The sequence below is a fragment of the Kryptolebias marmoratus genome, linkage group LG3 (genome assembly GCF_001649575.2).
Source record: "Kryptolebias marmoratus isolate JLee-2015 linkage group LG3, ASM164957v2, whole genome shotgun sequence".
Lineage (NCBI taxonomy): Eukaryota > Metazoa > Chordata > Actinopteri > Cyprinodontiformes > Rivulidae > Kryptolebias > Kryptolebias marmoratus.
Window position 1 is genome coordinate 28,415,121 of NC_051432.1, and position 11,638 is coordinate 28,426,758.

At 46.9% G+C, this 11,638-nt stretch overlaps 1 protein-coding gene across 13 annotated transcripts in view; it reads left to right on the forward strand.

Moving 5' to 3' along the window:
• rims1b (regulating synaptic membrane exocytosis 1b) overlaps positions 1-11,638 on the forward strand; it is a 55,385-nt gene that overhangs the window by 38,535 nt on the left and 5,212 nt on the right. For 2 of the 13 annotated variants that reach the window (XM_037974868.1, XM_037974878.1), the window contains exons 13-26: positions 222-375; positions 486-542; positions 1,491-1,644; positions 2,790-2,906; positions 3,180-3,242; positions 3,541-3,618; positions 5,348-5,437; positions 6,074-6,166; positions 7,071-7,184; positions 7,326-7,420; positions 8,185-8,288; positions 8,368-8,528; positions 8,687-8,836; positions 11,056-11,273. In XM_037974868.1, coding sequence (XP_037830796.1) covers positions 222-375; positions 486-542; positions 1,491-1,644; positions 2,790-2,906; positions 3,180-3,242; positions 3,541-3,618; positions 5,348-5,437; positions 6,074-6,166; positions 7,071-7,184; positions 7,326-7,420; positions 8,185-8,288; positions 8,368-8,528; positions 8,687-8,836; positions 11,056-11,273 — 1,648 coding nt within the window. The other 11 variants (XM_037974873.1, XM_037974871.1, XM_037974870.1 and 8 more) reach the window with 11 other exon arrangements.

Here is an 11,638-nt window from a genome sequence, read left to right on the forward strand (position 1 = left end):
TTGTATTCGCGATCTCGTTCTTTCGGTCACTACCCAAAGCTCGTGACCATAGATGAGGGTAGGAACGTAGATCGACCGGTAAATCGAGAGCTTCGCTTTTTGACTCAGCTCTCTCTTCACCACGACAGATCGGTACAGCGCCCGCTGGGACGTCTGTTGGAGTTAAAAAGCTTGAGTTGTTGGCAGCACTGAAGCATCTTTGTGTTTTCTGTGTCCTGCAGATTCTGATCGAGCTGGAGACGGCCTTGTTAGACGACATTCCTCACTGGTATAAACTCCAGACTCACGATGTGTCCTCCATCCCCCTGCCGCAGCCGTCTCCGTACCTTCCACGCCGCCACGCCCATGGAGACAGTCCCAGCAAGAAGCTCCAGAGTAGGTTTCTGTTTTCTGGGCCTCGGCCACGTCTGAGCAGCAGCTAACCTCTCCTGTGTGTGTCTGTGCGGCACGGACAGAACAAACTTCCCCTGTGTTTGTGTGTGCAGGGTCCCATCGCATCCCTGACTCAGAGTTTGATGATGGTTTGGTAGTTGGGACTAAAGGTGGGTGGGGGGCATGGTTACTGATTGTTCCTCTGCAGTAGCTTGTAGTTCTCCAGCTCCGAGTGAGAAGCTGCTTCTTGCATCCTCCCTAAACTCTGCTTGCAGGTTGAAAACTAATTTTTAATTTGCACTGGATCAGAAAAAGGAACACCTCTGAGGTTTCCTGCTACTGGAAGCCTTCAGTTACTGAATCGACTTTACTTTTGAACTTTCTGTTGAAATTTTGAGGCTTCAGTGATCAGTTTCTCCTCTCCTGCTGGACCATAAAACCACCGATTGCATGTTAGACTGTAGAGCTGCTTACTTATTCTACTGCATGCTTTCACACCTACAAGTCTCTTCACTGGAGTCACCCAATGTGTCAGCAGGAAGAACAGAATCCCCGTTTCTGCTGTGGCTTCGGTTCCTGTCAAAATAATGTGGACCTCATACATGAAGTCACACATGTTCAGGTTTTATTTGGGTCTTTTAAAATGCCAGATGGGTCAAATTTGTTTCTCACTGAGCTGAAAGTAGTTGGCAACAAACCTGCCTGTTGGAAACGCAGCTGTGTGAAGAGGATTGTTTTCTTAATCGCCGAGTCAAGACGTTTTATACTTTCCACTCATCTGGCACTTTACAAGCACGATAAATCCAGATCTTTGTGATCTGACAGAAACAACCCCTGAGCTCACCTGACCTGCAGGTGGTTTGCTTCCTGCCGTGGTGTTTTACGGATCTGAAGTGGTTGTGAGGAGAACGCTCCCGATGATGCAGCTGACGCCTGTTTGTGAACTCCTAAATAACCTTTGAACCCGTTTCTGTTTTATTTTGCTTTTCGGTGTCTGTGTGTGTGTGTGTGCGTGCGTGCGTGCGTGCGCGTGTGCGTGCGTGCGTGCGTGTGTGCGTGTGTGTGTGCGTGTGTGTGTGCGTGTGTGTGTGTGTGTGTGTGTGTGTGTGTGTGAGAAGGTGCCGAGCGTAACTCCCGGGACAGAGATCGGGGCAGTTCCTTGGCCGTCCCGGACCAGCAGCGTCCTATCCAGCACCGCTCCCGTTCGGTGTCTCCTCACAGAGAGGACTCCTGCCGGGCTCGGTCTCGACCTGCGCACGTGCCCATGCAAAGGTCAGCGCCGTCGGCCGAAACCACAGTGAACTGCAGTGCTGCAGAGTCACAGTCAAGAGTTTGACTGAGAATAAATCCAGCTTCTTGTTTTTCCTTCCTTTGCTGATCAGATGTCCTGTAGCAGGTGTCACCTGGACCGCAGGTGTCACCTGGTCCTCAGGTGTCACCTGGACCGCAGGTGTTTGTCCCCAACAAGCTCCTGGCACAATATTTGATGACTTAACTTCCTGTCAGAGTTGGTAGAGTTAATTTAAACCGGTTGGTTTCCTGAACCGACCCGGCTTATATTCAGAGTCCACACGCTGTCAGCCGAGTTCCAGCAGCTTAATGTCCGCCTGATTTATCCAATCAGAAACCAGCTCTGGTGTTTTATCCAATCAGAGAGCAGCTCTGATGTTTTATCCAATCAGAAACCAGTTGTGATGTTTTATCCAATCAGAGACCAGCTCTGATATTTTATTCAATCAGAGAGCAGCTCTGATGTGTTATCCAATCAGAAACCAGCTCTGATGTTTTATCCAATCAGAGACCAGCTCTGGTGTTTTATCCAATCAGAGAGCAGCTCTGATGTGTTATCCAATCAGAAAGCAGTTGTGATGTTTTATCCAATCAGAGACTAGCTCTGATATTTTATTCAATCAGAGAGCAGCTCTGATGTGTTATCCAATCAGAAACCAGCTCTGATGTTTTATCCAATCAGAAACCAGCTCTGATGTGTCTCTGGGATCATGGTCCTGTTTGTCCCAGACTAGTCCTCCTTCACGATGCCATCTGCTTTTGTACCACAGCATGATGCTGCCACCACCGTGCTTTAGCTGATACAGTAGTCTTAGATCCGAAGCCTCACCTTCAGCTCAGTCTTTGTCTCGTTTGTCCATCAGACTTTTGTCCACGTGGACAGCTGCAGGTTTCAGTCCAGCTCGAAGGTTCTGGTTTTTTGAGCAGGATTTTCTTTCTTGATCTTAAAACTTGTTGAAGCTGTTTGTTGTTTAATCGTTCCACCACGAAAACAGAACTGTTGGTAAAAAATAAACATTAAAACTCTGACCCAGTCCGTGATGAGTGGATGGAAACGTCTGACTGTAACTGCTTGTATTTTTTATTTTGGTCTCTGTCTGAAGTAGTAATAATAATTATTTCATCAGGAGTTTGGACGAGATCCACCAGAACCGCCACCACTCCCGCTCGCCCTCGCGGTACCACGAGTCGTCCCTGGAGCACCAGCGCTCCGGGGACTCGGACTACGAGTACTCAGAGGACAGGTAACCTAACGTTAGGTTACTTTCAGCTCTATAATAAATGTTAATAATTAGGATTAGTTTTTCTCAGTTAGTGTGTGATCTGATGTCAGCAAACTAATTCTACTAATACGACTAACTGTTTACTAACTGCTCAGTTTGTTCTCGACTTAAATGAAGTTTTAGATTTATTATTTGCTGTTTTCTTTCATTCATAAACTCCCGTGGCCTGTCTGAGTTTCCATCCTGCTGTGTTGTTGTTTTTCATTCCTTCACCCATCGTCATGGCAATGACAGTGAGGTTCTGGAGGTGCACAGGTCCATTCGGGGCGGGAGTGCCGAGTGCCTACACACCAACAGGTACAACCATCGTTCAGCCTTACTCTAACGAGTTTAATCCCACGTTAACAACTCATTTAGGCTTTACTTCATCTGCATGAAATCAGAGTTCCTGCCTGGCTCTTCTATGTTGTCTAAGAAAAACACACAACAACAACAACAACAACACTGAACATGACATGAGATTAGCATAACCTCAGAAAAATGGCGAATCTTTCTTTGATTTATTTCTTTTCCCTGTGTTCTCTCACATTTTCACTATTTTCCACTTTTTTCTTGCCTTGCTTTCAATGTGCATGACCCCCACTCATTCAACCAGGAGCGTAGGTAGATACAGCAACACACTGCCCCCCAAAATGCCCCTTTTAGTAAACGGTATCCATAAAGACATTTACAGGTAAGACTTTCAAACATGGAAGGCAGTCTTTGCCTTTCTGTCCATCTTCGTTCCTGTCTTTGTTGTTTTTTTGCTCACATTCGTGCTCGAAGTGGGGGCAGAGTACTGCTATTTTAAGGTACTTTAAGGTACTTAAATTCAGAGTTTTCTTCACCTTGGGGAGCACAGAGACGAGTAGCCGAGGTGTTGCTCCGCTCCCAGGTTAAACTTCTCCTCTCAGAGATCACAGTAGACCCGGTCCAGCTGGGCCGCCGGTTGGCCCAATCATCGTTCTTCCTGACCCAATCTGACCCAATCAGAAGCAGCTTAGAGCGAGTCATGACTTCCTGTTTTCATTCGATGTCCTGAAGGTTCGACACTGACTATCAGCAGATTTATGCTATGAAAAGTTCAGATACTGGACCCACTTTGAGCACCGCCTCAGATCTTTTGTGAAGTTGATCGGTCATTTAGGAGCAACTCTGTGTTAGCTGCTTGTTTTCTGTGGTCAGAGTTTGTTTAGTGAGATCCAGGTGTGAAGGTTGAATCTCTCAGGGCTGCAGCTGCTGGAGACCAGGTGAAAAAGTTGAAGTTTTAGTTCCAGTTTCACTGAGTTTAAAATGTTTGCGACCAACTGACCAGTGAGCCGTGGGTTTAAAAAAATAAATTAAAATCAAAGTATAAACTACTCTGTGCCGTGAATCAAGAGAGGCAGATTTTTCAGTTTTTTAATAATTATATTTTGTAATCAGTGGATTTTGGACCATCAGAGCAGAGCTCCCTGCAGGTGTCAACGTGAGACGGGTTGGAGACGACCAGTGACTATTTTGAGACTTTTATTTGAACGTATTCAAAGTTAGAAGAAGACAGCGAGCGTCTGCGACTCAACGGTTGACTGTTTGAAGACGGTTTGGAAACTCCTGGATCCTGTTCAGCTCGTCTCCAGCAGCCTCAGACCTGAGGGATAAACACTGACGTGTTGCATTTAATTACAGCTCTATCCTTAATGTCATTCAGGCTTTTTTCTTTTTTTTTTAGTTGAGCTGCAAACCATAAATCATGTTTCACGTCATGTTGTGGTTTTTCTCCCCCTCCTGTTTTCTTCTGTCGCTTGCATGTGTCATTTGGTTTTCTTTTGCCTTCGTTTGCATGTGGTTGCCTCCCCGCCTGCTGTGGGCGGGGCCTGTGGCACACAGCTCCACCCTCCCCGCATGCCTAAAAGGCAAGCCGCCCCACAGGATGGAGGGGGGTGGCACCTCGCCTCGTAGCATTCTCACACACCGTGTGCTGAGGTTTACTGACGAGGTCACGGTTAGGTAAGAGCAGAGCCACTTCACACATCTCTACCATCGTCTCCTCCTCCTCCTCCTCCTGCTCCTCCTCCTGCTCCTCCTCCTCCTCCTGCTCCTCCTCCTCCTGCTCCTCCTCTCCGACTCACCGCAGCTCAGCCGCCGGACGGTTCGTCTGCAAATATCCGACATCATGCAACCTCACAGAGTCAAAGATCTGTTTAACAAGCTGTGACTCAGGAGAAACAAACAGATGTAAACTCAAACACAACCCATCCCGTCTCCTAGACCTGGTTCCCATGGCAACCCACCAGCCTCCCATTTTAGTGTCTCTCAGTGTTTGACTGTGATGAATGTTCTCTTTCCTTCACTTCCTGTCTCGTTTCTCTCTCTCCTTCTTCATCGCCTCTCCTCGCTTCCTCGCTGATCTCGTCTGTATCCGCGTTCCCGTGGCACCGCAGCGACCTGCAGCCGTCGTTGGACAGAGTTCGGAGCGCCAGCACCACCTGTCTGAGACCGGACAGCAACTTCCACTCCTACGACAGAGACAGGTAATACTCGCCCCGCTCTTTTCAAACAATCACTGCCTTCTCAGATGTGTCTTTTTAAATAAAATGAACCGTTGAACAGGATGCTACACGGCTTCCCTCCTTCCACACAAACATATTTTCCCTCCCGACTCGTTGTTTAGTTCAGACGTCACGTTTCCTCACATCAGTCATCAAGTTTTTAAGTCTGCATTCAGAGGCTGGAGGTCAAAGAAGCCACCAAACTTAAAAATCCTAATATTATTTCACTTTAGTGTCACTAAAACTCTTTTATTTACAGTATTGGTTTGAAGTTTAGGTACAAAAGCTACACCCTTAATTTAGAAAACGTTTGTTTGTTCTGTAAAACGTAAAGAAAAACAGAATACAGTGATTTACAAATCTTTGCAAAATCATTTTACAGAATGTCTTAACTTTTCTGAATTTGGTATTTTTTATTTATTACCTTCTGGAAGTGATGCTAGCATCCTGTCGCTCAGGTTTAACACACCTTTTAGCATCAAAACAACAAATCAGGTAGAAATTCAGATGCAGCGAAACCATAAAGTAAAACTGAAGTTGTTTAAACTTCTTATGCTGAACCGTGGAGGATCTGGTGAATTTGCAGCCATTACTAATAAAATGTCCCGGCGTTCCCAGCTGGAATGCTCCTCCTCCCACCCCCTCCAGGTGCTCCAACTCTTTGCCGAGCCCTCGGATCTTAGTAGGACATGTGTCTCCTGAGGAAGACAGGTATACCAGGCCGTCCTCCCACCTCCTGCCGCTCTGCTTTTCTGCTTCCAAACTTCCTGAATCCTCATTTCGAAGCTTCTCCCGCAGCCCAGAGCTCAGCAATCCTGTAACCAGCGCTGATTTCTTCCCTTTTCTTGTAAATATTTGTGGTCTACGGTTGTGTGATGGCCTTTCATTCTGCTGGACCTGCTTCTTCTGCCTCTTCTTTGGCTTGAAAGCACTTGATTTGCTGGAGAACGAAAGAACTGTTCTGCTTTCATTCAGTTTGAGCATGATCGAGTGAATCTTCTGTTTTTCTGTTTGTTTCTGCGGCTGCTGTTTGCTGAAACAGCCTCGAGGGCGATAGGTAACGTCATTCTGTCCTCCTTTTATCAGTTTTGTCTCTGACTCTCCTCACTCTCTCCTCTCATTGTGTTCATAACTTCACTTTCTTCTTCTGGAACCAGAACACGTTCATCAGCTGTCCATAAAAGTCTGGGACATGGGTTCGAACATGTAGCCGAGCTCATCTTACAGAAACTGATTCAGAGCTGAGCATCATGATTGGATTACTGGTATTACTGGCTGTATATGGATATATTGAGGGCATTTATTGTGCATTCATTATGGGATTGGTAGCCATCTTTCACGTATTGCTTCTATGATCTCCTTCCTGCAGAGCAGGTTGGTGTAGTTGTTATTATTTGCTGTCAGCACATAAGAAGAGTTTAACGGTCTGAAACTCACTGAAGTTCAGCTGCTGTTTCCTGATCAGCACGAAACGTGGCCACAGACTGTTGGCGAAACAAGGATTTATTCCCCAGCTGTCAGGCAGAGAGCAGCATCCTGTCTTATTTGTTGAAATATTATTTTGTGTCTGCAAACAGGTTCACAGTTTCATGTTGTTTTTATTTGCTGACGACAGTCGAATCCAGCCCACCTCCATCCTGAGGGGCAGTCGGAGGAGAGGGGGCCCCCTGAGGCCCTTTTCCCAGACGGTGCTGTCAGGGTCCTGCCCCAGCTCGCCACGCCCGGACAGGTGCATGCTGTTACCTGTGCTCCGCCCGCCCTCCCCCTGAGTGTTCACACAGGCTCCTCTCCTCCTGATTCGGACCAGTTTGTTGCTCTTTAACTGCCTCATGGTGACCAAATATTTCCTGTTTCTGATGCTTTTTCTCAGAGCACATCCACACGGCAACCCCTCCCCTCCCTCGTCGGGTCGACGCGGCCGTCAGCTGCCGCAGCTTCCTGCTAAGTGCAGCAGCGTCGAGCAAGGTGGGTTTTTACCTCTGACCATAATTCAACCCTCGCTTTCTGTGTTTTACATGACCTCGAACAATAACTGTTTTATATCAGCACCCCACAAACAACACAAGGAGGCAGGGCGTGAAGGAGAGGGAGAATAATTCAGAAGAAGAAGGCCCTCCTGACGTTTCAGCAGGCGAACAGTTTCAGGAATTATAAACGTTGTCTTCAACAGGAAATCGTCTGAAGGGTCCAGCTGGTTTTACAGATGTCACAACTGATGTAAAATCATCCAAACATGGATATAATTTGTCCCTGCAGGACCGAACGTGACGGGATGTTTACAGAAACACCAAACAAACATTGAGTTTTAATCTCTGCAGGATTCTGCAGCTGCCTGAATGAACTCAAACTGCTTTTTGTTGTTAAGACAGAAAAACATCATCTGAATGTTTTTATTTCGTTTTAGTAAAGTGGATTAAATTTGAGTGAGTTTAATTCAGAAACTCTCAGAAATTCTCAGAAACAAGAACAGACCTGAAATCTGGGATTAAATTTGAGTTTATTTAAACAATAATAATACTCAGTTTCTTTATTGATAATTAAACTGCTGATGGCTGTGGGTTAGAATACCTTTAAACATATATTTATATTTAAATTTAATGGTTATTGATGAGAATGAATACAGTTTTAAGTCTTCTCCTGTCTGTAGGAGCTTTTATACGTTTCTGCTCCACCTGGTGGTAGAAACCAGGTCCTGCAGCTGCTGCTTATTTCTGTTTGTTTTGTCTCAGCCTTGGCGGCAGACGAGCGAGCCCGACAGCTGCCCATGAAAGTACATTCCTACCGGCCTTCAGCCTCCCACGACCCTCAGACAGACCTCAAGGCCAAGCGGGAGGTCAGCGCCTCTCTTCTTCGTGGTTTTTTTTTTGCAGTCGTCCGTGCAGGTTGTTGATTTTCCCTCCGTCTCTTCGCAGATGTTTGCAGAGCAGAGGCGCAGCAGCGACAACATGTCGGCCAGATCCTCGGACAGCGACATGAGCGACGTGTCGGCTCTGTCCCGCGCCAGCAGTGCCTCTCGCCTCAGCAGCACCAGCTACATGTCCATCCAATCAGAGCGGCCCGGGGGACGGCTCAGGTCAGTCTGCTCTGGTGCCGGTCCTCAGTCCCGTTCAGCTTCCTGTTTGTAATCGTTGCATGCTAATCCGTGTGTGCGTTTCTTCCTGCATGCTGCATGCCTCTGCTGCTCTGCTTCTCACACACAAACACAAACAAACAAAATGAAAATAAACTCAGATCCAAGTCTTTAGAGGAGGAGAAGAAGGACAGGAGGATCTCGTGGGGGATGAACGGAGCCGAGGAGAGGAGGGTGGCCGAAAAGAGACACTTCTCTGATGAGTTGAAGCGCAGGAGACACACTGTAGCCGGAGACACCAGGGAGTCCAGGTAACCGTGAAGGTTCCCCGTGTCCTAAACCTGTCCCTCCGTCCCAAACAGCAGTGAGACGACGGGAAACTCAGCTCCTTAAATTTGATCATTTTTAGTAATAATATCAAACTCCACCTTTTGGTTTTTCAAAATAAAAGAGCAGCTCTGCTCATAAAAAAGAGTTTGTTCATCACCAGAAACTCTCCTGAGTCTCTGGGATCCTGTTTATGTCAGAGCGAAGGACCTTCGTGACCTCCTGATGCGAACTTCAGTCAGAAAAACAGGAAGTTTGACTCTTAGGTTGTCAAAAAACAACTTTGTGACGATTTAAAGAGAAGTTTTCGATCGTGTTCGTCGTCTGGGTCGTTTCTAAAGAAGATTAGAGGCAACAGAAATTGACCAACATGATTTACAAATCAATCAAATGAACGTTAAGACAATAAAAGAAAAGTGAGGAAATAAAACACCTACGCAACATAAATCCATCAGCTCTGATCAAACTCCAGGGAATAAAGATGAGGTTTAAAACGCTCAGCGGTCCGTATATGAAGAGACGAACCCTTCCACAGGTTTGAAGCAGCGGCCATCTTTATATTTCAGTTTGGGTCTTGGAACGTGGCGGAAACACTGGATGGTAGATCGGCTCTGACTGCGGAGGAGATCAGGGTCAGGATCTTCAGCTGAATCCCGAAACCGACGGGAAGCCTGGACCGGAGTTATGTGTTCTGGACCGTTTGTACAGAACGACATGAAAGTCTTTGATGGAGAGACGTGGCGTCACCTCGGCGATGAGGTCTGATTCCACATCTGCTCTGAGAAGGTTACATTTAGCAGAGCTGATGATTTTCAACCTGAAGCAGCCGAGCTGCGTCTCCCGAACACCTGGAGGCCTTCAGGAGTCCGTCCTCCACCTTCGGGGTGACGGTGTTCTCCTGATGTTTTAGACTTTTAGACCGAACCTTAAAGATGTCCCCATAAACAATAACAGAAACCAAGTGAGGAAACCAGCTTCTCTTTTCAACCTTTTCCAGGTAATTTTGGGTAATTTTCTTTAATGCAGCTTTATATATATATATATTTCCCTTCCATCCCATGTGACTGTGTGAATTGTTGTTTGTTTGTAAACATTATATTCACGTCTGAGTGATTTCCCCCCTCCCTGCATGTCTCAGATCCCTCCTTGCATGCCTCCTGTGTTGTGACTGCCTGGACCCCCTCCATCCTTCAGATCTGGATCCTCCTCCTCCTCCGTCCTCCCCCCGCTCCACCCGATGTTCCCCAGCTCCCCTGCAGGGGGCAGCGGAGAGGCCTCGGACCCACCTCCCGCTCCCCACCGCCCTCCCGGTTCCCTGGGGCCCTCGGGGAGCAGGGACCTCAGGGACCTCAGGGACCGTGGGGGACGGCGGCAGCATGGCGGGACTGTCCTGCAGCACGGCGCCCCCCTCTGAGGGGACGGACATGCGGCGTCTCCTCCGAAACACTAGGGGGCAGCATCGGTTTCTGGGCAGCTTCTGCTCACGTGTGGCGGCTTGTTTGAGAAGAATTAACCTTCGTTTGTGAAATTATCATTTTATTATAAACCTGCTCCTGTTAGAATCAGAACATTTCAGGTTTTCAGTTCCTGGTTTGAGACAGGAAGTAGAAAGGTCAGAGGTCAGTCAGAGACACGTTCAGCTCGGCTGCCATTTTGAATAAAGCGTTTAGAGAAAAGCAATAAATATTAGTGTTCCTGTTCATTTTGTTTAGTTCTTATTTCATGACCATTTCTGACCACAGCTGGTTCCAGCAGGGGGCGGAGTCTAAAAAAAGTTTATTTCATTCAATCAGGTTATTTGTTTGTCTTTGAATTACACAAATTACATGTAACCAAGCAGTTTGTCAGCAAAATAATCTTTATTAGATTCAACAAAGACTTGTTTTTCTTCACACACACACACACAGCACAACATGATTTAAATGTTTAAAATGTTTTGAACTCTTTCAAAAGGAGCCAAACTTAAAAATCTGATTCTCGGTGAATGATTTTTGAAAAAAGGAATAAATAAATTTGACTTTCTTTTGTGATGTTTGTCAGTTTTGTCAGAGTCCTAAGTTTTAATTTAAGGATCTGAAGGCTTTTATTTCATGTTTTGATGTTTAAAGTTGGGTTATTCTTCCGACATCAGGTCTGTTTCGTTTGAAGCCTCCTCTTCCTCCCGTCTGTCGACCTCAGCTGACCCGGTGTCCTCTCCCCGCAGCCGTCAGATGAGATCCTCGATGGGCCGCAACATGATGAAGAGCTCCAGCGTGAGCGGGGAGATCTACACGCAGGAGCACACGGACGGCAGCCAATCGGACACGGCGCTGGGCACGGTGGGCGGGGGCAGCAAGAAGCGGCGCTCCAGCCTCAGCGCGCGCGTGGTGGCCATCGTCGGCAACCGGCGCAGCCGCAGCACGTCGCAGATCAGCGGCCCGGGTGAGTCACCGAGTAAACCGTCATCAGAGGGAGGTTACAGGAAGGGGCGGAGCCAGAGGTCAACCAATCATTATCAGTTACAATGAAGACCAAAACTGAATTAAAATAGAAGCATTTATTTAAAACAAGTGGCTTGAATGTGTATATGGCATGTACTTGTGTGTGTTTGTAAATCCATGGGGATCAGCCTCAGGGCACAACCATGATGACTCACTGAAATGACATGAATTAGTTTATATGAATGTTGATTCAAAACACAAGATTTTAGCAGAGATTTCACCTTTTTATCAAACACCAGTGAGGTGTTGTAGTTTTGGAGCTGGACCAGTTCTAGTGTGGTCCGGATGCAAAAAAAGTGCTGAAGT